Raw genomic sequence first — 26,033 nt, forward strand, 5'->3', positions numbered from 1 at the left:
TGACTGTCAGAAAACTATTAAAAATAAAATCACTGAGACAAACCAGTTGTGTATAGTGCTAAAGAGTATACTTCTCGTGATTGTGCTAATTGATGCTAACACATTACCATTAGATCTGACTCTACTGAAACTTGAGATGTTATTCATGAACATATTCATAGACTTGTGGGTAAATGGCATTACATGGTGAAACAAGTACTCAAAAATAATATCAGTAAATATCTCTATGCAAGAATTTTATATACGAGGGCTGTTCAAAAAATATGCGGACTGTTTGAATTGCACGGCTCCAGTTGCTTCCAGGGGAATCCGCTTGGTGTCGCTAGGTTCGCACAGATTAGCTGATTATGATGCCATTTCCCGATTTCAGATATCTTCATTTGTGTATTAGCTACGCGGTTTTAAGTGAAGTGCGATTTTTTCGTTTGGCGGATTTCAGAATGAATGACCTGAAGGAGCAACGACTTGCTGTGAAATTTTGTGTTAAACTTGGAAAATCTGCAACTGAAACTTTTGCTATGCTTACGGTGATGTTGCTATGAAGCGTACGGCATGTTTCAAGTGGCATGAACATTTTAAGGATGGTCGACAGTCCATTGAAGATGATGAGCATCCTGGACGTCCTTCCACGTCAACTGACGACCCACACATCGACAAAATCAATAACCTGGTGCGGGCAAATCGACGTCTGACTGTCAGGGAGCTTGCTGAAGAGTGTGGGATATCAGTTGGATCTTGTTACGAGATTTTGACCGAAAAATTGAAGATGCACCACGTTGCTGCAAAATTTGTGCCTCAGAACTCGTGAGTTTTTGGCCAAACACTAGATCACTGTTCTTCCCCACCCCCCCATACTCACCTGACCTTGCTCCTTGCGATTTTTTCTTGTTCCCCAAACTCAAAAGACCCTTGAAAGGAAGAAGATTTGAGACGATTCCCGAGATTAAGGCAAATACAACGAAGAAGCTGGAGGACATTACAAAAGAAGCGTACCAAGACTGTTTCAACAAGTGGAAACACCGTTGGGATAAGTGTGTGCGTTGGGGAGGAAAGTAGTTTGAAGGGGTCCCAGACCTGTATCTTCTAAATAAAGTACATTTTGTTTTATGACGTCAGTCCGCGTATTTTTTGAACAGACCTCGTATATTTGCACAAAGAGCATTTTATAAACATTTTTACTTTTTCATACCTATTTTGCTGTTATAAAAATCTAACTTTTTTGAGTAATGTTTTAACAATATACAGCAAATGTTGCGTTGTTTAACTTGAATGGGTACATTTACAGTTAAATGAAAAAAAAAAAATTTAATTCCAAAACTTTTAGTTTTTGTAATTAACTATTATTTTTTACTTATAAATTTATTTGTTAATTAAAATCAAATAATAACAAATATGGATCATTGAGATTTACATTAGAATGTAATAATTTATATTGAATGTTAAAAGACTACAGTATTATTCGATAAAGTAAGATAATGAGATAAGCTATTCTATAATAAACATATTAGAAATTTTCTGTATTGTTAATTGTAATATTGCAAAATATTCAGACGTCCATGTACTTAATTGCCATTATTTTTAAATGAAACAAAGATAACAATTAACAAAATTCTTATTTCAGTTATAGCATAAAACCAAACTTCATTGACCTGCATCATGGAAAAATGCCTAAATTATTGTAGGTGTGACCTTGAAACTTTAATTTTTAGTGTCAATTTGAGATTCGTGTATTCTAATCACTTTGGGTTCAAATCATGTAGGAATATAATATGACGCCCGAGTTAGGTGGGTGCAATACCAAGTTTGATTTTTAGAAAAAACTTAACTGCATGTCAATACTCCACATACATAACAGAAGGTAGCCGTTTCTGTTAACTGTATATTGTGTTGGCAACTGTATGCAGTTGTAACTGTGACTCACAGCACGTTATTGAAGAAATTGTAAAATTCTAATGATGAACTAATTATTTGAATACATTCCTCCAAGCTGGTATAACTACTACTTCCGGTGGGAGACTATTTCGCCTGTAGCCTTTTCTGGAATTATCTGACAGTCCTACAACAATGTACTCATATGTAACATTCAATAATGTTTAGCATCCATGAGAAATAGGATTTTATTGAAATTTTAGTTTAAAAATGAGCTATTGTCACAGCATCATTTTATTGAAGTATTTCTGTGTATACATAGTTATCAATGAAAGTGTCTTGCTTTTCTGTTGCAACACTCTTGAAATTTTCACAAAAGAAAAACAATTTTTTTATGTTTGTTTTTGATTGTATAAAATTTCAAACTTACTCTATTTTTGTAATTTCTGTTGGTTAAATCTGAAACATTTTTGTTTAAACTTCAGTTGTTTTAGATATTGTTCAGCTCTAAAAGTACTGTCTAATTATAAAAATGTTGCCCAGTTATGATTAGTGATCATCAGTTTTGTAGTTTTTGAGATATGAGTTTGGACAAAAACATAGCATGCTCCATTATAATAAGCTTGTCTTAAATGTTTTCATAACATTATTCAATACGTAGATATTTGACTTCTTCAGCTACTGAGTATTTAATTTACTTCATGCAGAATATGTGGTGTTTTGTTGAGTATTTTGATATTGCATTATTTGTCTGACTAACAGATCTCTTGGGTACCATATCATTAATTTACTGGATTTTAAATTTTCTTGGAAGATGACCAAAGAAAATTTGTTTTTGTGTGTTATTTATTGTTTCCATCAATTTTTGTACATCATTTTAGGATTCAGCTAAAGCAGCCTTAAAAAAAGACAGACAACTAGTTGAAGGACGACCTATATTTATCTCTAAATGTGAGGACAAGAGTATGTCTCTAAATAAAAATAAGTTGAAGGTAAGCTACCTTAACACAGAACTAGAAGAATACAAGATAATTAGTTAGTTTGTTTCATTTTTTAAGCTGTAAACAACCTGAACACATTTTTATCATAATTGAAACTCCTTAACATAAGTACACAATTTTCATTTGTTATCTTATCTAGAACAGTATTTACCAGAGTTGGAACTGCAGCTCTTCCCCCTGGAGGCCATAAAGCTTTTTTGTTGAGGGCCACCAAAATCTGGGCCCAATACAAAGATACTGAATTATTTTAATTCTAAACAATCAATAAGTTGATAAAAATTATGTTGAATTAATTAAATGGTAGAGTATATCAAAAAGAGTTGTGTTTACTACAGCACTATTCTTCATTCACCATGCTAAACTATTGTAATGGACAACCATGTCATTTGGTTGTAAGACTCAAATTGCTAGCTGATTGTGTTCAAACTTAGGCACATATAATGTAAGCATTAGACAAGTCTACATTTGCTATACTTTTCATGACATGTTAATAACAGTGATTATAGGTTGGGGCCTCAAACTATTTTATTCACATAAAGGGAGCCTCAGGTTAAAAACGTTAGGGAACCACTGATCTAGAATATGTTTTGCATGTATTTTCTTTTACCTTATCAATTCTTGTTTCACTTTGGTCAGGGGTCAGAGGGCATTTTTTTAAGTTTGTAGACTTCCCTTCTAAGTTTTATTGAACTACTAATTTATGAATGTATGTTAACAAGTTTGGTATCAAACTACAGATTATAATTCAAATTATAGTATTATACATCAGTTAATTTTTTAATTTAGAAGTAAATACCAAAATACATTCAAAAATATTGTATCACTTGGTTTAGTGGATGCAGCATGGGTTCAGATTTTATGTTTTTGATAGAAACTCAAATTACTGATGTTTACAAGCTAGAATATTAGATATGAACCCTCCTGTCTTTTCTGTTTATTGAGATGTGACTACATTTGGTAAATCAAACACAGTAATCCCACCTCTTCCATTTTTTGAAAATTCTTGCTTATGCACACCTGCATAACTCTATCATGTGTTTATAACCATTGGAAACTTAGTATTTCCTTCATAGGGTGTTTTTTTCCAAGTTCAGACTTCTGTTTCAAATCTCGGAAGGAAAAAGTAACAGAGAAAAAAAGTGTTTGAAAAACAATACTTATTTAGACCCATGACACAAAGTTTTAATGACTTGCATTCAAAATTTTATTTAACTACTTTCTGTTTATGTTATACCAATTACAATAGCATAAAATATTAGATAACATTATTTTACTAATATACAGTTATAAGTACAAGGCAATATTTAAAAAATCCTGAATTTCCCCTAGTGTGACACACATGACACACTTTCTCTAGGTGTTTTCTCTATTTTATTCACCACCCCTCCAATGAGTGCAAAACTAAATTGTAGTTACTCAGTATCAAATAGAACATCAGAACCTTCCTGGTCATAGACTGTCTTTCAGGATTTTGTTAATAGATCTCTCTTATGTTTAATTATATATTATTTATGATCAATAGAAAGCTAAGGTTTTTATCTATCCAGTGAGAATTGCACATCATTGTGTTCTGAACAGGTAATTATCAGTTTCACTCAGAGTACAAGCTCCTTTACTACAGGAAAGCTAACAACTAACTTGAATGAATTTGTAATGGCTCTCGTCACATAGTCAGAAAGCCAGAAAAGTTTTGAGAGTTAGGGGAAATTGTGTAGTATTTGCATGTTATTAGTATATGTTCTTTGATGCATTGTTTAATTAAATAAAATTATTTAATGCATAAGTACTATTAGTATAAAATAAGTAGGGTTGAGTGTCATTGTCAGTCAACAGCAACAAATAAAGAAAACTGGGTAAGTACTTCTTGTTTTTCATGTTTATCCTATATTTATTATTATAAACGTAATTAAAATATAAAAAGTAAGGATCTTTTAAGTTAGTTAATATTAGGTAAAATAAATAATAATAATATAATAAAAAATATTTCTTGAGGTATGCATGCAAGCAGCTTGTACCTCATGGATAAAGTAATTGAATAGCGTATTGTGAGCTGCATGTTGCTTGAGTGACTTACAACTTATAATGTTGTTAGACATGGTATAAAGGGCAATAAAACAAAATCAGGACAACATCAGGTACTCCATCAATGCTCAGTTATAAGGATTCGTAAAATTCTTAAATTTTATAGAAATTTAACATAAATGTTAAATTACCATTATGGCCATGTGTAAATGAAAGTTTGTAAGGTAATATAAACAGATAAATAGATGTAGTTGTATATTAAAAATTGAAGTCATTCTGGAAAGAAAAAAGTGGTAATTTAGATTTATTTAGTTGTTTTTATGGTTTAGGATGCTGAGCAAATTGACCAATACTGTACAAAAATAAGGTATAGAAAATAACAGAAAAAATGAAATGTTGCTGAAAACAAACATTTGAATCATATATAGGAGGTTTTATGGATTATACAAAGGAAATTTGAGATTTTTGAGATGAAGAAAAATATTTTTTATCTTAACATGAAAATCACTTTGCACACAGACTATTCAAAACAAATGCCCAATAAATTTATGAACAGAACTTTATTTTAGTTTATTGTTTGACATTATGAGTCTTTCACATAAAAAAAGATATTTTAGTGAAAGACTAATGTTAATTGAAAGACTGCCAAATTCTGTGAAAATATACATACTCGGTTAGTCAAACTGACCGAGCCCATGTTGAAAGAGTTAAAATGCATATATAAAACCTAAAAGTTATTTTGTTTTACATCCTCCATGTGAAAAATTTGGTAAGGCTCAGCATGCAAGGTACAACAAATAAGTACAAACTTCTTTACAACTGTAAGTAGTAGAGATTGTTGTTTTCTGTATTTACCATTCTATGTTTTATAAAACTTACGAAAAATTCAGAATTTATTTATAAGCAGTAATAATATACAAACATTATATGTACATACAAAATTAATACTTAAACAGTTAAATGTTTACTGATATTAACTAAGCTCACCTCTTACATCAATGATGCATGGAAACATGCTTTACATTTCTATTGAAATGAAATGAGATATTTGTTCAAAATTAGTTATTTTTAATTTTGTTTTTTCATATATATACTCACAAATCTCTGTAAGGTTAAATTTACTGTCTGTGTCTGGAATTTATCAGTAATACTTTATAATTTCCATATGGGCAGAATTCTATAACCCAAATACCTGTAAAAAGAATGCAGAGTGTAATTAATAAAGTTATGAACTTGTGTAATTTGACACTCAAATATTTTAGAAGGATATCTTTAGTAACTGATGGAGTTCATATTTACATTAGTAATTCTGTTTAACTTTCCTTGAAGTGTGAAGTTACTTGTTTGCTGCTGTGGTGTTTCACATTTAAATGTCTTTGTTTATTGATTCTCAAACTTTGATACGTATAACCATTGTGAAATGTGGTGGTCATCAAAAGGGTGCAAGGAAGTAAGGTGAAAAAAAAAAATTTTTTAAGGAAGAAGGAAAACTTGATTACTGGTGGAAACTAACAATTGCTAATGTAAAGAAAATATAGACAAGTAGAATCTAGCTGTTAGCAGGATTAGTACTGAATAACAATTGAAATAGTAACAAAATCAGTAAGAAAAATTTATAACTAAGTAAAATAAAATGATTTTACAGGTGAAGATATATATTTTTTATTTTGTATTTTCATTATCAGAATCGTGAGAGTATGCAAGTTTGCACTAACATGAAATACTGTAAAATAATAATTATTTGTTGATAATGCATAAGTTGTATTGGACTAGAATTAATCAAACTATGACAGATGAAAACTTGTTGAGATATATGTGGTTTAGGTTTTAAAACCTTAGTTTTGATATCACATTATTCTGTATTTAATATATTTTACTTCTTTAGTTTCCTGTTCAACTAGAAAAACACAAACTTTTCATTCGTGGGCTGCCTTTATCCACAACAGAACAGAAACTTGAAGATATATTTAAAGAGGTAATTTTCGTTGTTTAAAAAACAAAAGTTAAAAGCATAATTGAATAGTAGTAATTAATGTTATCAGAGTAATTGCTGTTAATGCCATCAAGGTTGTGTTCGTTTTCAGTTTTTGCTCTACCTTGTTAAAAATAAATGTCTCAAGACTCTCCCTCAGAGCTAACTATTACAGATTTAAACTAATGGACAGCATTAGTGCATGACTGTGTTATATTGCCATCAGTCAATGATCCAGTGTAAAGACAAAGCCTGTGTAGAGACAGCACCATCTTAAACATATTTTTACCGTGTGTTTATCCTTAAGTTTTTATCCATTTTTGTTTCAACTTAATTTTCCTTTACACTTTATAATGCTTTTGCTGCTACTTTATTTTATTATTATTTTTTACCAATTGTTTGGCACAGATAACATAGTTGCTTTGCACTATAAAACACCAAACAACTAACCAACCAGCCTATGTAGTGTACTGAACTGTGTAGTTAAGTGATTTCTGAAAAAGAGCATTGGTTGTTTGGCCTGATACATTTTTATTTTAATTATTATATTTTATTCATGTAAAATCATAATATGATGATGGAACATTTCAAAAGTAAGAGTAGTTAGCTTAACTTTCACTTAAAATAACCTTCTTTAGAATGTTTGAAGAAAGCAATCATGTTATAGATGAATAGCCACAAGGTAAAGGTCAGAAAGCAGAAGTAAAAATTAATACAGTAGCATAAATATAGTTGATGAGTTAGTCTCAGCAAAGAGACATAGGAAACTATATATATATAAAAATGAATATAATAAGGATCCTGATAAAAACTTTACTCTAAATTACTTTTCAAACACTGAGATTTTATTATCACACACACCAAAACATTTCTTGAAAGGTTATAACAGTGAAAGAACTTGCTTTTTTTTAATGTTGTATGCTACAATGTTTGATATTTTTATTCCTTAGGTACTCTATCAGTGCTTTATTATAAGAATCTGTAAAATTCTTATAAATGTGACAAATATTTAACATAAATATTAAATAGCCTTTATGGTTATGCCTAAGTGAAAGTTTGTAAGGTGATGCAAAAAATATTTAAAATAATATGAATTAAAATTACAATGTCACATTGGATGTTAAACTTTTATAACTAGTTTGTCTTGGTTTTTCTACTGGCATCAATATAGATAAACTAAAATACATTTAGAAACCTGATTTTATATTTTCAACAACTACAACAACTAGCATACTTATGTACACATGTATATTTGTGTATGTGAACATAAGTATGCTAGTACTTGTAGTAAGAATGAATCAGATGTACAGATGGCTTGGAATGTGCAATGAAATGGTATTTTAAATATCTTCTCAATAGGTTACCAGAACTTTACAATACTATACAGTAAAGAACATTATCTATGTAATGACTGAGTCACACATTCTAGCAATGCTTGTAACTATCATAGGGAACAGTCTGAATTTCTTGTTCTTCTTTCTGACATTTCTTTTTTATTACATAATAACTCAAAAACTAAAACAATGGTGTCAGATAATTTCACTGAGGTTGACATAGTGTCAAACAGAGTATCCATTTTTATAAGTATTATCTTGTGTACAACATAAATTTTCTAGATCTAGGTTCTAATTACACTCTGGACTCATTATATAAACAGTTTTGATCCCATTCTTTTAGCAAACCCATTATCAGTAAGATACTCATAAAGAAAGTATGACTATTAGAGCATTCTGACTCACTTTTGATATCAGTCATCCCCCTTATGATGTCATGCATTTTGTTAGGGTCATTTAGTTTGTTTACATACATGTATCTGAACTTGGTTGCTGAAACAGAGTTTACAATAGAAAAATTTAGCTAGATGCATTTTTCATTTTATCTAAGCATAAAACAATGAATGTATACAAACTTGTATGAAAATATAAGCTAGTAAGTTATTATTGCTGTAATGATACCAAGTAGAAGTGCAAACCTTTTGTGAGTAAAAACATTCAAACACCATTATTGTAATTGATGGCAAAGAAAATTTTCGGATGGTTGGCACCTATGAGGTTTTATATGAACTAAGTCCAATGCATTTTCAATAAGCATTTTTAGTTCATCTCTCTTAGAAAAAAAAAATTATTACTTAGAGATTTATCATTTCAAAGGTAAATTATAAATGAAATTGAAGTGGATAACCTTGTAGATTTAAGTCTACTTGTGACCGATTTTATTTTATAATGTTGTAAAGTTATGACAGTTATATTACATTTTAAAACTAAAGTCAAAAAGAGATTAACTACTTAGATATTATGGAAAGTAATTATGTAGAAAAGACAGAGGGTTTTAACCATATAATTTTTATGCAGTAACTGAATTTTTTTATTTAAAAGTAACATTTTGAAATTTATTTGATAAAACATTGCTCAGTAAGTGCTGTAATTTTGACTTGTAACTAAATCCTTAATGTTTTCACTTTTTCAAGAAGTTATTTTAGAACATTTGATTTACCAGTCTCAGAAAACATATGAAACATTCTTTTAATACATGTATGAAGGTAAAAGAAAACTATCTAAGTCTCATTTTTAGTAGCCTACATGTTTGACCCAAGTCTAAATACTAATCAGTTACTTTTTCAGGTAATAGACAACTTATTACTTACTAGTTTTTATCTACATTTCAACTGTTATTCTACTGCTTTCTTCAGGGATTATCTCTCTGATGATAATAACAGAATTGATTATCAGCTTCCTCAATAGATGTTTATGTTCTCAGATTGTAAGAAGCAATAATAAAATAATGATTCACATTATTTCCAAAACTTGGAAATTAACATGCAACCTTTATGACTTTTCTAATTTAATAAATTATTGGTTTTATTACATACCTATTTCTGAGAACCATTACTTGAAATCACACATTTTGAAGCTGTTTAGTTCATTCCTTATCAGTATTCATTGGAGTGAGAGTTAGAGCTAGTTTACAGAGATTCAGTTCACTATATTAAAACTGTTTTGGACATCATGTTGTTGTTATAATCTATCTCGCTACAACAAGTCATATTCTTTCTGACAGCTATGCACATTTGCAGTTGGCTTGCATCTCAGTTTTCATTGTAAAATTCTTCCACTAATCCCAGTGTGGTTGACATCAAGTGTATGAGTATGGTGATTATCAGTGCTCATTTCAACAGTGTGATTGATAAGAAATTCATAGATACTGAATCTACTTGTTTCTAATTTCTACTAAGAATTATTATGAACTTAACATTTATTCTGAGTGTGCAATTTTTACCTAACATGTAATTAAGCTGATGACATTCTAAGCTTCATTTATTCCTTATAATTCAGTTGAGCTAATGCCTGTTATGCCCCAAAGAGGCATGTCTTTAATGTTGCATGTTGTGCAAGAATATAGACAACAGTGTCACTCAGTTATGATATTTTAAGGTTATAACCCATTTTGTGCTTGAATATGTATGGTCAAAGGGTAGTAGTAGTCTCTCTTTGTAAATATTATGTTACATAGCCTTTTAAGTGACTTTAGCTTGATCTATTGAAGATACCTAATCCAGTAAAATAATTGTTCTGTCATTCCTTAAAAGTAAATACACAATGCAGAGCTTGTGTTAAGTCTGTTACAGTAAAGATTGTTTCTTTGTTTATGTACCATTGTGTCCAGTATCTGTTTCATTGTAAGTTTGTGTATCTCTTATGTAGCTTCAAACTGATACTTGGTCAGTTCCTTCAGGTTAGAATTATTCTATCAAAGTATATTGCACCTGACCTTTGTACTGCTACAATGTGCTTCTTGGGAAGGTTAATCTTATCCATTTGTTACAGTTTATATGAAACAGACACAGTAATACTTCTATTACGAGTGATTTTTGTTTCTAACCAGAATTTTATAATTCATATTTTTATCACAGTATGGTGAACTGAAGGACGTGAGGTTGGTTACCTATCGAAACGGGCATTCCAAAGGATTAGCTTACGTGGAATATTGTGACGAAGTAAGTACTTGTCTGTAAAATTTAGTGATTACAGTATGTTTGTTTGACACAATTGTATGTATCTTATCCTAGCATTTATTATGTTATTTTTATACATTTTAAGTTTTTAACTTTATTATAAGTAGTGAGAGACCATAAAGATCTGAGTGCACACCTGCATATATAAAATTTAAAAATTAAGTGGAAAAGGTAATTCTAACTACTTTTAACTGAAATTTATTTACTAATTTATATTTTATCATTTTTAAACATTTATATAGTGTAATTCTCTAAAAGAAAAACAAATTTTTCCAACTGCCATTTCTGTGCAGCTCTGTGAAGTCTTACTTTGTGTACTCTTTATCCACAGTAGACATAAGAGCATTTTCAATAATAAAGGGTATATGTCATCTGAATAGTTTGCCTTTATAGATTCTAGCTTACAGTGCTCATTAAACCTCACTATTTGCCTGATGTTTTGTCACAGAAGTATATTCTTATAACTTTAAAATGGACTGAATGTAACATCCTGACTTTATCAGGAATGAAAAGAATACAGTAAATGTTTTAAAATCCAGGTAAGTATTATATAATATATAATGCTAAAGTATCAGTTCTGAACTTTGTTTAAATACAAAATTTTTCAATTGAATTAAAAGTTGTTTCTTTTGAATTAAATTTTATAAGTTGATTTGAATGTTTAACACTCATTAGTCAGAAAATGGTTTTAGGCTTGAAATTATGAACAAAAGTAAGAAACATTTGTATTTTTAGAAGCTTGTAAATGGTTAAAAATATTCAGTGAACTTATTAATAAAGAGACTATAATCAGAGCTGAAATTATTTCATGTAATTTTTCAATAATTATGCTGTAGTCGAGAGGCTGCAAAATTATAATATTGGCAATAAGGTTCAATAAAAGCACTAAGGAAGGGAGCCATAAACTTCTAAATATTTCAAAATATCTACAGAAAAGTGGGCAGCTTGATATATCAATACTGTGTCTGTTGGTGTATATTTAAACACAACTGGCAACTGAGCCACAAGATTTGCATTGGTGAAATGGGTCATAGCACAGGATCTAAATTATAACATTCAGATAACCATACCATACCTATGTAGTGAGTAAGCAAGCCAGGATAAACACTGGACACTGATTTCTCTACATTATCTACAAAGATGGAAACATTTTCTGGTAACAATATCACATCTAGGCCTGTATTAGTAGAAAGCCTGTAATCTCCTATAGCCAAGAGCTAGTCTGCAAACTATTCAGCTTCTTTATCCTTAGGAAAGTGAACCTTTATGTTTGTGTGCAGGTAGATGCATAACCACTAGAATATTCTATGAATACAAGTTTTTTATACAAGACTGTGCAATGTTAATCCTTGTCCCACTTTGAACAAGTAAAATTTCCTTGAAATCAGTCGCACAACAATTACTTACCATTGATCGATGACAGTCAAATCCCTAAGTGTGTGGTTTAGTGTTTCAAATGTGAGCCTGGTAATTATTTGTACTTCATTAACTTCTATTGCCATACCATCCTTAATCACATTACAAAGTGCAGTACTCTTCTTAATGCTACATAAGGGAACATCCATTCCAAACAAGCCTTAATGGGAGTTTAAATGACCTATGCCAGGTTCAGCCTCTGGTTAATAATGTTGCCACTTTTCCACTAAATGCTGTGGCTAAAGCTATTTCACACTGGGATGTACATTTTGCTGATAATAAGGCTTAATTTTTTTTCAAATGTTACCTGGAACATAGAAACAGTACATTACACCAGAGCTGTATACAGAGAGAGTTTGGCTAATTGGCAATTTATGTTGCTATTGAAATTAAAATCTATCATATGTCTACCTGTAATTGGTACAAGTTACATGAAGTTGATAAAACCTATATATAAGTACAGTGTGAGGAAAGTGATGGAGATTTCATTTGTTAGTGTGCTAATTATTGATGAATAGAACTTAATTTTTCTTGGCCAAATTTAATCAAATGTCACTGGAAGTTTCTGTGATTTTCATTGTTGCAGTTTTCTTAAGCTAACTTTTAAATGGTTCAGCCTATCATTAGGCCTAATAATATTAGACTGGGTAGTTCTTTGATTTATGTAAGGTCTACATTTTCCCTTTAGGCTAAAGCCCTAACTGTATGTGAACACTTTTCAGTATATTAAAGAAAGCTTGATATAGTCTGTGTAACTTATAGAGCCTTAATTTGGCCTCAACAAGGTCAGGCCAGACTTAGACTTTAGCAAGATGTGACTTTATAGCATAAAGTTAAAATTAATTATCATAGGCATAACATAACATTATGCTGAATTAAGTGACCTTTGTCAGCCTCTGATTCAAGTTCTGTGATACTGAAACACCCTAGCATGAATTTTTCCATGATATGAATGTATTTTATCCCCCATTTCAAAGATTTTAGAAAAAGTTATCTAAAATGAGTGAAATTTAGCCCCCTTTTCTGCTCAGTCTGTGTTGTCTCACGATGTTTTGTTCTGTTTCCCTATGATTTCCAAATTTCACTTCCAAAATTTTCACCTTTCAAGATCTGCCAGAAAGCCAAACAAGCAAATGTTTGATTCTGCAGCAGCAAAGTAAGGGATTTTTTAATAACTTTTGGCAGATTCTACTATTTTGTAAGTACCTTTGTAGAAAGTCCTGTGTTTAAGTACTGTGTTGTCTGCTGTTGAGGAAGTTTGCTCATTTGAAATTAACTTGAAATGGCACTATGTGGTGTTATCATCTCTGGACCAATCAAAAACAGTTACCCAGTTAGCCAAACTTCACACATACAGCTATGATTTGCCCTAATCCTTATTTATCATGGCAAAAAAGGCATTGTATATTTCCTGCTAACCTACAATAAGTAAAGGTACATTTCACTCTACATATACTTGCTGCTCACTTTGGTCATAGTTGAATTTGATGTAATATTCACTTGCAACTCTTTCCTCCTGCATTGTTTGTGGTTGAGGTAACCCGTAGCTAGATATTTCTGTACTTCCCATTGAGATCACCCAGACATATATTTATACTGTGTACACTCTGCCTATGATATGGGCCTTTTTAGCATGTCAATTTCCTGCTTTTTACTCTTTCATGTTTTGTTGCTCCAGCTATAAGATCTGGCAATATGTACATAGAATAAAGTTCAAGCAGAACTATCAACTCTGCATAAAGCAAAAACCTCTGTCAAAATGATATTTGGATGGCATCCGGAAGCATGCTCAATGGCTGTGACCTCTGTAAAATAAATGTGTTAACCATTTTCTAAGTGTACTGAAAACTGCTACAAAAGAGGATCCCTTTCATGGATAGGGAATTTGTTATTCTCCAAGCAGTTTCACCATTACTTGTGTATCTGTTTTGTCTAGAGTGATCCTGTGTTCAGAAACTAACCAAAACAACTGATAATGTAGCAAGCTGTATTTTTGCTATTCCATTGAATAAAGCCAAGTTTGTATTTTACCGTAAACCATTTCTACTTTCAGAATCTCTAATGGCTTTTGTACTTTAAGCCTAATCACACTACTATATCTGAGTGAGGGATTCTGTCCAGGTAGGATTTTTTTTTTTATTTGAGGCCAGTTTGAATTTGTTGTGGAGGTCATGAATAAATCAGGAAGTCTATTTCTGTATAATATGGCATTTTATTGGTGCTCCTACATCTATCATGGTTCTCAAATAAATGACGGTAGAAGAACAGTTGTTCATCTGCTAACATTTCTGTTGTCTCTATCTTGCATATCTTGACAGCAATACCTTGAAGTGCTGTTTGCTCTTGTATAAGAAATTGTAATTGCTTGGTTTCAGTCTCGCAATATGCATCAACCAAAAATTGTTGATAAATCTATTTAGCCCTAATCAGTAGTGATGAACTTGCTCACATCATGGTATGGTAATGGTAATATACCATTCCAGTCAAAGTTTTAATATTTTGAAGCTTTATGTGTCAGCCATCAGTGTTGTATACCACAAGCTGATGTCCTTTATTCGTCTAATCTTTATTGATCTACTACCTTAAGCCTATTGTTCCAACTAGTCAAGGTGAAAAATAACAAATTTAACCAAAAAAATAAGAATACCATTAATTTGCTTTCAACTTTTTGCTGGGCCTTGCAAGGCTTGGCAGTTAGGATGCTTGACTCACTATCTGTGGGTCTTAAATTCAAACACCAATCTCTAAACGTGCTCACCATTTTGGCAGTCAAGCAATTATGTGGTAATCAATCCCATTAGTCATTGGTGAAAGAGTAACCCAAAGGTTGGAGGTGGGTGGTGTTGATTGTCTTTGTATGAAATTTTTAATAAACCAAACCAGTCAGCTTATTGTGATGATTATAGTTAATTCTCTTTGATCAACATTCATTTAAATCTGATCATACGCTCACTTAATACTACATAAATACTTTGTAGGATTCTCTGTGATATTCATCATAATATATGAATGTGTTTTTATTAGATTTCAGTTATAAATGTCACGTGGATGCAAGATTTATGCATTGTTTTAGTTTTGATTTTTGTTTTAAGTCAAGGATATAAGAAATTAGAACTTCCCTGTGTTAAGAAAATCATATTGATTTTTGGTCTTGTTTTATAATTCTTAGGTTTCAGCAGCTACAGCTCTTGTAAAGACAGATGGAATGAAAGTGGATGACAAAACTATCTCAGTAGCTATAAGCAATCCACCAGAACGTAAGTCATTTGGAAAAACTGGTGGTGGTGAAGGATCAGAAAATAAAATTATTGCATCATTAGGAGGAGGTAGAGAACCTGGCCCGTAAGTATTGCATTCCATGAATTTACCTTGTTTTTTTTTATTAGTATTTAAAAATACACTTCTTAATCAATCATATGTCCATCTAGTAACAGGGTAAAGTAATGTTTAAACTCTAGAATTAGTATTTTAGGGGTGAAAAATTGATAGACATAAGGTTAGAAATAGTTTTATTTTATAGCAAAACTAAAAATGTTTGTTAAACGTCTTCTCTAATCTTTTATTTACAACAACTGAACATTTCGTAATCTATTAGGAGAGGGCGAGGTAGAACCCAAGTTAGCCTTCTTCCTCGGGCCCTTCAACGAACACAACCAGGAACAAGCAGATCAAATGACTTTCAGAATGGAATTAATGGAGCAGGGGAGGATGTGAACACAACAAAAAAGCAATTGACAAATAATGATTTCCGTAACATGTTGTTAAAAAAGTAATATTTTATATCATTTTACAACTTCATGAAATCATTTAAACCACATTTCTTTACCTTTCTTTTTTATACATATCACTAGCATGTGGTGGACTTGGTTTTCTTCAGTTTTTACGTCAGCTAGGAGTCCATGAACAATTAATAACATATAGTGTGTATATGTTTTGATTTGTTCTTTTAGGACACTAAAATTGTAAAATATGTCAAAAATTATATTCACCTAATAGAAGACATCTTTGTAGAGATCTTCTAATTTAATAAAAATGTAATTCCCATTGAATCCTTTATTATATTGTCTCAGTTTGTTTCTGTACTACCAGACTTTTACAGAATGTCTACAACTAGATATATGCTAATCTTATAACTTTTTTATTATAATTACTTTGTACAGATTATTCTCTTGGAGACTTTGCCAATACTATAATTATAACGTAACTATTGGAACTTAAAATATTAGTGTACAGAAGTATATCTACACAGAGTTGGATATCTTATTTTTAGAAATGTGGAATTTGAAGTTTTTCCTTTCGAGTGATGCTGAAAATTGAACAAAATATTAAGTTTTAAAAATCCCAGTTGGTTCAAAACAAGACATCTAATTTCATATTCACAGCTTCAGTTGGCAGAATCTAAACCAGTTTCTCTTTCTCAAAGTTCTGTATTCGTGATTTAAAAAAATGAGTGCATGTAGTAATTGATGACTTCCATGTGTTATTTCTTAATCTGATATAACACATAAAGAAAGTATGACTATTAGAGCATTCTGACTCACTTTTGATATCAATCATCCCCCTTATGATGTCATGCATTTTGTTAGGGTCATTTAGTTTGATTACATACATGTATCTGAACTTGGTTGCTGAAACAGAGTTTACAATAGAAAAATTTAGCTAGATGCATTTTTCATTTTATCTAAGCATAAAACAATGAATGTATACAAACTTGTATGAAAATATAAGCTAGTAAGTTATTATTGCTGTAATGATACCAAGTAGAAGTGCAAACCTTTTGTAAGTAAAAACATTCAAACACCATTATTGTAATTCATGGCAAAGAAAATTTTCGGATGGTTGGCACCTATGAGGTTTTATATAAACAAATTCCAATGCATTTTCAATAAGCATTTTTAGTTCATCTCTCTTAGAAAAAAAAATTATTACTTAGAGATTTATCATTTCAAAGGTAAATTATAAATGAAATTGAAGTGGATAACCTTGTAGATTTAAGTCTACTTGTGACCGATTTTATTTTATAATGTTGTAAAGTTATGACAGTTATGTTACATTTTAAAACTAAAGTCCATGCAACATAAATTTAGTGTATCAAAGAAAGATGTCAAAGTACACTGTTTAGGGAAACAACTTACTGTTAAGTGAATTTAGATATTTTGTGATTAAAAACTAAGCTTTATACATATTTAGGTAAATATGAGCCTGAATAAAATTAATATGCATGTTAAGCAAATTTTAACACCAGACACTTCTTGCTTGCCTTTACTTAAATTGTGAATTATGTTTTTAAATTAAGATTAAATGATATAAGAGGTTGTTATTAACTTTTTTCTATGTAACTTAAGGTCAATAAGGCTGTAACAACTAAAAATGTTTAAGTATTACCCATTTAAACTTGTTTGCAATACTATATGTTTTTACTCAAATCAACATTGTGTTTTGCACATGAATATAAATGGTACCTAAAGGTTTTCTGATTGAACATTTGGTATTACCTGCTAAAATTATTGCTACCTTAAGATGTATGAAGCACACTTTAATATGAAATCATATTTACCTTACTGTGCAATACTAGAGAATAACATGTAATTTATCTATACAGATATTAGATAATATATTTGCTCGTAAACATTTTACCATCCTTCCCTTACTCCTATTTACAGATCATACTTTGATTAGTATATAGCAAAATGTTGCATACTGTTGTATTTGTTGAGTAGTGGAAGGTTGTTAGCTGGTTTGATTCGAACTGAAGTTAGGTTTGTTGACTCCATTTTATATTTTTAATCTAATCTTTAACCAGTTTTGGGCTTGCTGTAACGATTAAACATCTGATATGAAAAAGTAACTTCATAAATGAGTAAATCTGACTAATAATTTTAATGGAAAATACACATAGTTACTGTAGGCTAGCAACCTGGGAGTGTACAGTTATTTAAAATAAATATGTAAATGATTTACTTCCTCCTTCCATCACTTGTTATGTTTTCCCTCATCCAAGCTGATTGATATACAACTCAAGGAGATAGTGTTCATCAGAACTTCCATTGTATTTGACAGGAAGTGTTTTTCAATTTCTCAGCTCTGCTCAGCCATCTCCCATTTGCTTGCAGACTCTGGAATTACTAGTCACTAGGATTCACACCTGTCCTACCCATAATGTTTGAGAGGTTTTTGTCTTTTGAGTGCATGGCCTCACTGGAGCTGCTATCTTCTTTGGATTACTCATGCATGTACCTCCTTGGGTGGTCCCAAAAGCTATTTCATTGTGTGCATACATTTTTTGTTTATTTAAACACGAAGATACATATTGGGTTATCTGTACTCTATCAACCATGGGCAATTGAACCCCAAGTTATAGCATAGTATATCTTTTAAAGTTGCTACTGATCCATTATAGAACTCGCATGCAGATTCCCATGAATCTAATTTCACCACTTTCTTTACTAAAATAGTGTTTATTCTGTAAAGATAAAAATGCTTATCAAATTTGATAAGAGTCATTTCTAACAATTAAATGCATATTTGAGAAGAATAGACATTCTATTTCTTTATTCACAATTTAGGGTAAAGTTGTTTTGCAGATATAACCTATTCTTCATATGACACTGCTAACTACTTAAGAAATTTTAATTTTTCATGTTCTACCATTTGTCCATTCCAGCCCTAACAGCCAAACTAGTACATCACTATTAAAATTTCACATTATTTATTAGCCTCTGAAAATGCATTATTCTGTTTGTTTTTGTAAAAAAAATGTTGTTTGGCTCAGTTGCATTACTAATTTTGTGCATTTCTGTTATATACCTACTTTTATGATTCATATAAGACTCATAGCAGCTCTGTGTACACTGTTTATAAAAGAGGGGTATTTTGTTTGTTTGGAATTAAACACAAAGCTACACAATGGGCTATCTGTATTTTGCCCACCACAAATATTAAAACATGGTTTCTAAGCATGGTAAGTCTTTGCCAAAGAGGAGCTTTATATTTCTGACATCACTTGTAGTTGTCAGTGTGCTATTGCTTACAGTATGGTTTTTCATGTTCTCTAGGCAAGTTGAGTTATGTTTTTATACATCACATCCCATTCATTGGCTGGCTTCATTCAAACCACTAGTTATTAGGGTATGTATATTAAAATACAAACATTTATGTTAAAAAGGGAAACTGCATGTGTGTGTGTCAGTCTTATTGGAAAATAACAAATTTAATACATATTAACATTTAATTAATTACTAAGTTCAAATTCAAATTGCTGGTTAATTGAGATGTAATATGTAATGTAACGTACATAACCGAGACTGGTCCAAGATAAATAATAATACATAACAACAGGGACTGAATGTCTAATTGCTAAAATATCAGTATATCTGAAATAGTGTGGTTCATACTGAATTCAATATGATGAATACAAAAGTTTCATTAGCTAGTTATTCAAGTGAGCCGGGTCAAATACAAACCTGCTAGAAAAAGCTTATAAACACGTTTTTTTGTTTATTTGTTTGTTTTTAAATTTTGTGCAAAGCTACACGAGAGTTATCTGTGCTAGCCGTTCCATAATTTAGCAGTGTAAAACTAGAGGGAAGGCAGCTAGTTATTACCACCCACCGTCAATTCTTGGGCTACTTTTTTTATAAACGAATAGTGGAGTTAATCGTACATTGTAACACCACATGGCTGAAAGGGCGAGCATATTTGGTGTGACAATGATTGGAACGCACGACCTTCAAATTAAGAGTTGAGCGCCTAAACCATCTGGCCATACTGGGCCAAGGAAACATGGTCACTCGAGAACAATACATTGGATGAATGTCATTAGAAGCATTAAGAAGGTTGCTTCTGTTAATGATATTGAGCATATAATGAGTGGGTGCACCTGCAAACCTGGATGTTTAAGGGGTTCTGTATTTTGTGTTGGAATATATTTATAACACGTGACAGAAAAATGTAGAAATATCTAGCCCTCTTGTAGCAATAATATAACACGTTACAAGAAAAACTGTGAAGCTTCGAGTAAGATGGTGTGCAAACGTGTTTCTTTCAGTATATATCATGTGTCCACTTGAAACTTTTTCAGCATCCATTGTTTTTGATAATGTGTCTTCTCTGACTTGACCGTACCAATACTCCAGTGAGTATACTTTTGCCCTTCCCCCTCTAACTGCAGCTCCATCTCTTCATTCGAGCTTCTCTGTCAGGCTAAGATACATCTTTAAACAAGAGTGTAACTTTGGCATTTAGGCTCCAGAACAACATCTATTTCACATCAACATATTTGAACTTCTCATGCATGTTATAATTTCCTTCCTCTTGTCATAGATTAATTCCAAAAATTCCAGGATAATTTCTTACACAATTTGGATGGTACCCATTCCAGGCCTCTACTTCCACACGTTGGATCTGCTATGTTGGGTTTAATCACATTATGCTCATCATGTGGCTTGTTGTGTGCTAGGGACTCTGAATTTTGTGGCAGATTGCCTCTATTAGCTAGACAGAATACTATTCACAGAGTGGTTTCTTCATCCTCAGGTGCTTTGTTCCATTTGTTCTTAATTTGGCATGCCTCTTATTGATGCCTTAGCTACTCCTCTCAACACCAAACTTCCATTCATTTGGTTCTCAGTTTCTCATTGATGCTTTCAGCTAGGATTGGGCTCATTTTTTTCTGAATGCCAAAACTCAACTTTTCATCTCCCTTGTGGCCTAACTTTGATATATGACACCATTTGTTGGGTCCTGTTGGTGGTGTCTTTTTGGCTGGCACAACCCTATTTTTTCCACTTCACCAATCAGTATCCAGGATCCTATCTTCCTCTGCCTTCTTCCTACTCTCCTGCTTGAGCCACACACATTTCTATTGCACTCAGGAGTGTATCCCTTCATCTTTGTATCTGGGAATTGTCTAGTCCATTATTCACAAGGCTGATCTCTTGAACTCTGTAGCTTTTTCATCACATTCCTATAATTCTTAAACTCTTGCTACCTATCAAAAGAAGTGTCAGATTTGTTGATTTTGGTTCTGGGTTTTTGTTGTTACTCATTGGTTACATGCAGTTTTATCAACTACATTTCATATTTCCTTTTGTTTCCTTGTTTTATATCCTTTTGTCTTTTCTATTTGTTCAGATCCTTCCTTTTTCACCAGACCTATGTATGAGTGGGATGTTAATATGGTCTTACATGTTTCTTTTGAGCTCTTGACATTTCTTATACCACTATTTTCTGAGGAAGTTCATTGTTATGGACATTTACAAAATTTAAACACTTATGTTCAGGGTAAGTCTTCTGTGTGACTAAATACTTCTTTCATATAGCGATTTATATTTCAAAGATTTTGTATTATATTGGTTTTAACTTCTTAATTTCAAAGTGAGAGTTGTGTATAAAAAAAACCGAAAGAATCAGCTTGCAACTTTAAGCTCGGAAAACCTGGCTGACACCAGTTGTACCTGAAATGGTAAACACAAGTCATTCTCCTTTGAATTAATCTTGGTGCATCTAAACAAGATCTGAGAGTTTCAAAGATGGAATTGTGCCTAACGAGGTTGAAGTAATGAGAGAAAGTCTCTAGGACTCTCATTTTGTTGACAGCCTGAGAAAACCATATCCATAGCTTTAGTCAAGACCATGAGAAGGAACAGAAATGGTGAATGGGTTCAATATTTAATTGGACTACTTTATGAAACTACTTTATAAAAAAAAGGTTTAAATGAATCTTCAATCTCTTTTAGTATGAGATGTGTGGCACTTGCTCTTTGAGTTTCCTCTCTTCTCTAATTTACTTACCATCCCTCAAAGAAATATAGAATTCAATGTAAATTACTTAATATAATATAGATATTTATAAGCAAAGCATAATTTTTATGGCATTTAATCTTTCTGGTTTATGAATTCATAAAGTGGAAAATTGCAACCACTTACCATACCAACCTGACACAGCATGGCCAGACATTTAGGGCACTTGACTCTCAATCTGAGGGTTGCTGGTTCGAATCCCCCTTACAAGTATATCTCTCTCTCTCCTGGGGTCAGAATTGGTCTGCCTCCTAATAAACATGGAAACAGTTGTTTATGGAGTCTTTCTATCCTGGTTTCTGTTAAGTGAAGTAGTTTCATCCAGCAGCATCTTTGTCAGCACTATAAGATGAGCATTCCATTGTATATTGTTGCCTTGTCATGTTAAATTTGTGCGATTCACTGTATATGCTCAAATGCATAAAGGTGGTTTCTTCTCAAATATGGATCTCTTTTTCCTATGAAATGCGAAAAAAAATTAAGTTCTTTACTCCCACTTCTATCACATAGAGGGTCAAGAAAATAGACTTTCTGCCCAACAAGATCAGCTACAAGTAAGATCCAGTGTCTGTTATTTTCGTCTACTGACATAATCATCCACTTTGAGCAATCCTTGGCCTTTATATAACTTTTTGACCTATTTTTCTTCTTAAGTGCATGACTTAGTATGGAAAGTATTTCAAATAAATACATAGAAATCAGTAACTTGGGTTTGAAGATGTTCCAGAAATCATTTATAACATCATCATTGAGCCAGTTGGTCTCGCTGAGCAATCTCTTATACATGTCAAGACCAACCACATTCTCAGCACATACTACTTTTCTTTGATTTAATTATTGATCGATTGGTGGTGGTGTTTTTGTCCATGACATGATCAAAAAGTCTTGTTGGGGATATGGTTTTTATATCTGTTCTGGCAATTCAGTGATCCAGCAGGGGAGTTTCATTGTGTATTATTCTAATGTTTTTGGTTTTTTTGCCTTTTTCCTTGTTGATTATGTGTAGGCTTATTCTTTTGGAAATGAACGTTTTCAAATCTGGTCATTTTTGTCAGTGGTGGGGGTTTCAGATCTTCATGAGATATTTTATTTCTATTTTGTTAAGTGACATTTTTCCTTTGCTTGGGAACATTGTCTGAAATTCTGTGCATGGAAGTTGTCAACTGATCAGCCCCATTTAGCAAATTTCTCTTTATGGAGGCTTGATGAAATTCTTACTTTCGTGACATTAAGTGCTTTCTTCCTGGCTTCTTTCTAGCTCTTCTGCTTTCTTTTACCTTATACTGCAGAGCAGATCTTTTGGACTGGCTTGTATAATTTGATTATTGTGAAGTTAAGCACAAAGTTACATAATGGGCTATCTGTGTTCTACCCACCATGGGTACCAAAACCTGCCTTCTAGCATTGTAAATCTGCAGACATACTGTTGTGTGACTGGGGAGCTCAGATTTTATAATTTGCCAAGATGGATGACTTAAAGTGTTTACTGTAAGCTTCAATGTAGCCTTGCATCTTAAATAAGTTTTGAATGAAATATCTGGTAATATTATAATCTGCTTGCATATGCTTGGAGCTATGGCAAGTTAAATCTCTACATCAACAGGTTTAACAAAATTGATAGTATTGGCAAAACATACCATAAACTACTTTCAATTAACTCTACACCTCGGTAGCACTTGGGTTGCATATTTTGTTTGACATGGTACTGTTCTTCTATAATTTCTCTACGAAGGCTGATTGAACATTCTTGTTGAGTATCTAAGGGTCTTGAAGTTTGACTCTTGTTGCCTCTTTCTGTGAACTTGGTTGCTGGTGCTTTTCCTGTGGCATTGCTGCTTCCAAAGACTACATCAGCATCTACTTAAAAATTCCTTTTACATTCTTTTCTTAACTCATCTAGAGGTTCTCTTTAGCAGAGTTGATCTGCTATCTTCGTCATCTGACTATGACAAAAAGTAATGAAATATTTGGCATGAAGGGCAGTGCAAATAAAAAATATAATTTCTCTAACTCCATCTAGCTGATAAACTGAAGCTAGTAGTCTGAACAGATTCTTACTAAACCAGCATTATTCTTTTCTGTAATACTTTCTGCAAAATTATTTGGCATCCTACATGAAGTGGCTCAATTTACTGTGTAATATAACATCATTCTTATCTGTGGCTTTCCCGTTTGTAACTTGCCAACTTATTTAAAGGAAATGCTGGAGGGTTCCCAGGCAAAGTGATGCAATTAGCAATGGAAAACTACTCAATATCATGCAATGATGGGTGTTCTGTTGTACCCATAAAATTACTTTTCTTGATATTTAAAAATCTTCAGCCAATTAATAAATGTCAGTTCTGTCTGGTCCTTATGAATTCAGTAATCAGGCATGGAGAACTTTTCTACTTGTGTGTGTGCCATGACAGATTAGACATAACTAAACTGTTGTATCCCAGTGGATTGGTACAGTCTTCACCAGGTCATGAAAAAGATGTACACTGGAATCTGTGAATAACATGACATAGTTTGACAAAAAAGATATTTGTTTAATGTATTATGCTAAATTTGTTTTTTGCTTTAGCAGCAAAATTGCAGATATGTTTGTTGCTCTGCAAACATCTCCTGCCTTCATAGATTATCTGTTTGAAAACTGTACCATTCACACCCATATCAGTGAGAATCCCACTTACGAACACATCATGATCCATTCATTGTAAAATTTCTGTGTGCATTCTTGATAAGTAGCGTTCTTTCCATAATTCATCTTGTAATCTCTTTTTATCATCTACACAAACAGGTCATTGTGACATTTCCATTCTTTTATGTTTTATTCTTCCTGCAAATTGCACATGACGCATCAGATTAGAGTCAATTGACAGTGTTGCCGTTACTTTACACTTTCGTCTGGAGGAACAAGCTTTTGCCATAAAAAGCATGCCTATTTTCTTTTTACTTTGATGGTCAAGAGATACAGAGTGTCAAAGAGGCAGTATGGGTTGGACTAGTGGAGACCTTTGTAACATATATTAACCAACTGCAGTGAAAATTGTGTATCCTGTTGGTGCTCTTTAAGGTGCATCCAGTCTGCCTGAAACATTGCCGAGTCACTAAGAAGTACTTTAAAGAGTTTTGCATATGGTGTTGAGGAAGCTACACTTGTCAATATTTCTGCTGTACACTGTTCTCCGTGTTTAGTAATATTTGCACATCACGTTTTTTCCTCCCAAACTGTAATCACTCTTGCCAGTTTCCTTCTTTGATGACATGTCCTGAAACACTATTTCATCAAAATGGACAACACTAGTGTCATCATACGTTCCTGTGGTCATGTTTGGTGTGTTGACAATGGGGCTTAAATGGTAAAATAAAAAAAATTCATTATTTTCTATATCTTCAATTAAGGATGAGATATTGGTGTTTTTCACAATGTGTTCATTGAAATTTATTACTCAATTTCCCTTAAAAGTGTAAATAAGTATTGCTTGCTTCTACAATCATGTCCCTTGGCATATACCAACTTGTACTAAAAACTGACATGTCTTTTCATTTAAAATATCTCCTATACTATCCTGGTTTTGAAACTCCTTTAACTGGGCATGACTTTTCCTCCCTTATTCTGTTTATGTGAATAACTAAACATAGTGGCATTTATCGACTTTGTAGCCATTTCCCTTCACTTGCTTATTCATGCAGAATTTACATGTAATGTTGTCCCAGGCTAAATCTTCAAATTGCTTATGGATGTTTTTAACTATATTTGACCTATCAGAGACAATAAATAATAATAGTGTGGTTTATTGCAGTCTCTGCTGATCTTTGCACATAAAATCATCTAAAGCCTTCTGTGGTGTATATCGTGGTGACCAGGATCATAATATTACCCAAAATCTTACAGTGTTGAAGTACTGAAAAAGGAACTCCTCCAAACTCGACGGTAATCAGCTTGATATCTCTG

At 32.1% G+C, this 26,033-nt stretch overlaps 1 protein-coding gene across 4 annotated transcripts in view; it reads left to right on the top strand.

Annotated features, from left to right (window-relative positions):
* LOC143244316 (spliceosome associated factor 3, U4/U6 recycling protein-like) overlaps positions 1 to 16,341 on the top strand; it is a 159,828-nt gene extending 143,487 nt beyond the window's left edge. For all 4 annotated transcript variants that reach the window (XM_076488754.1, XM_076488755.1, XM_076488752.1 and 1 more), the window contains exons 19-23: positions 2,751 to 2,861; positions 6,778 to 6,867; positions 10,775 to 10,858; positions 15,462 to 15,634; positions 15,888 to 16,341. In XM_076488754.1, the coding sequence (XP_076344869.1) occupies positions 2,751 to 2,861; positions 6,778 to 6,867; positions 10,775 to 10,858; positions 15,462 to 15,634; positions 15,888 to 16,065 (636 nt within the window). In that variant the 3' untranslated portion in view covers positions 16,066 to 16,341. The remainder of the gene's footprint in view (positions 1 to 2,750; positions 2,862 to 6,777; positions 6,868 to 10,774; positions 10,859 to 15,461; positions 15,635 to 15,887) is intronic.
* The last annotated feature ends 9,692 nt before the right edge of the window (positions 16,342 to 26,033 follow it).

Source organism: Tachypleus tridentatus, chromosome 2 (assembly GCF_004210375.1).
Source record: "Tachypleus tridentatus isolate NWPU-2018 chromosome 2, ASM421037v1, whole genome shotgun sequence".
NCBI lineage: Eukaryota > Metazoa > Arthropoda > Merostomata > Xiphosura > Limulidae > Tachypleus > Tachypleus tridentatus.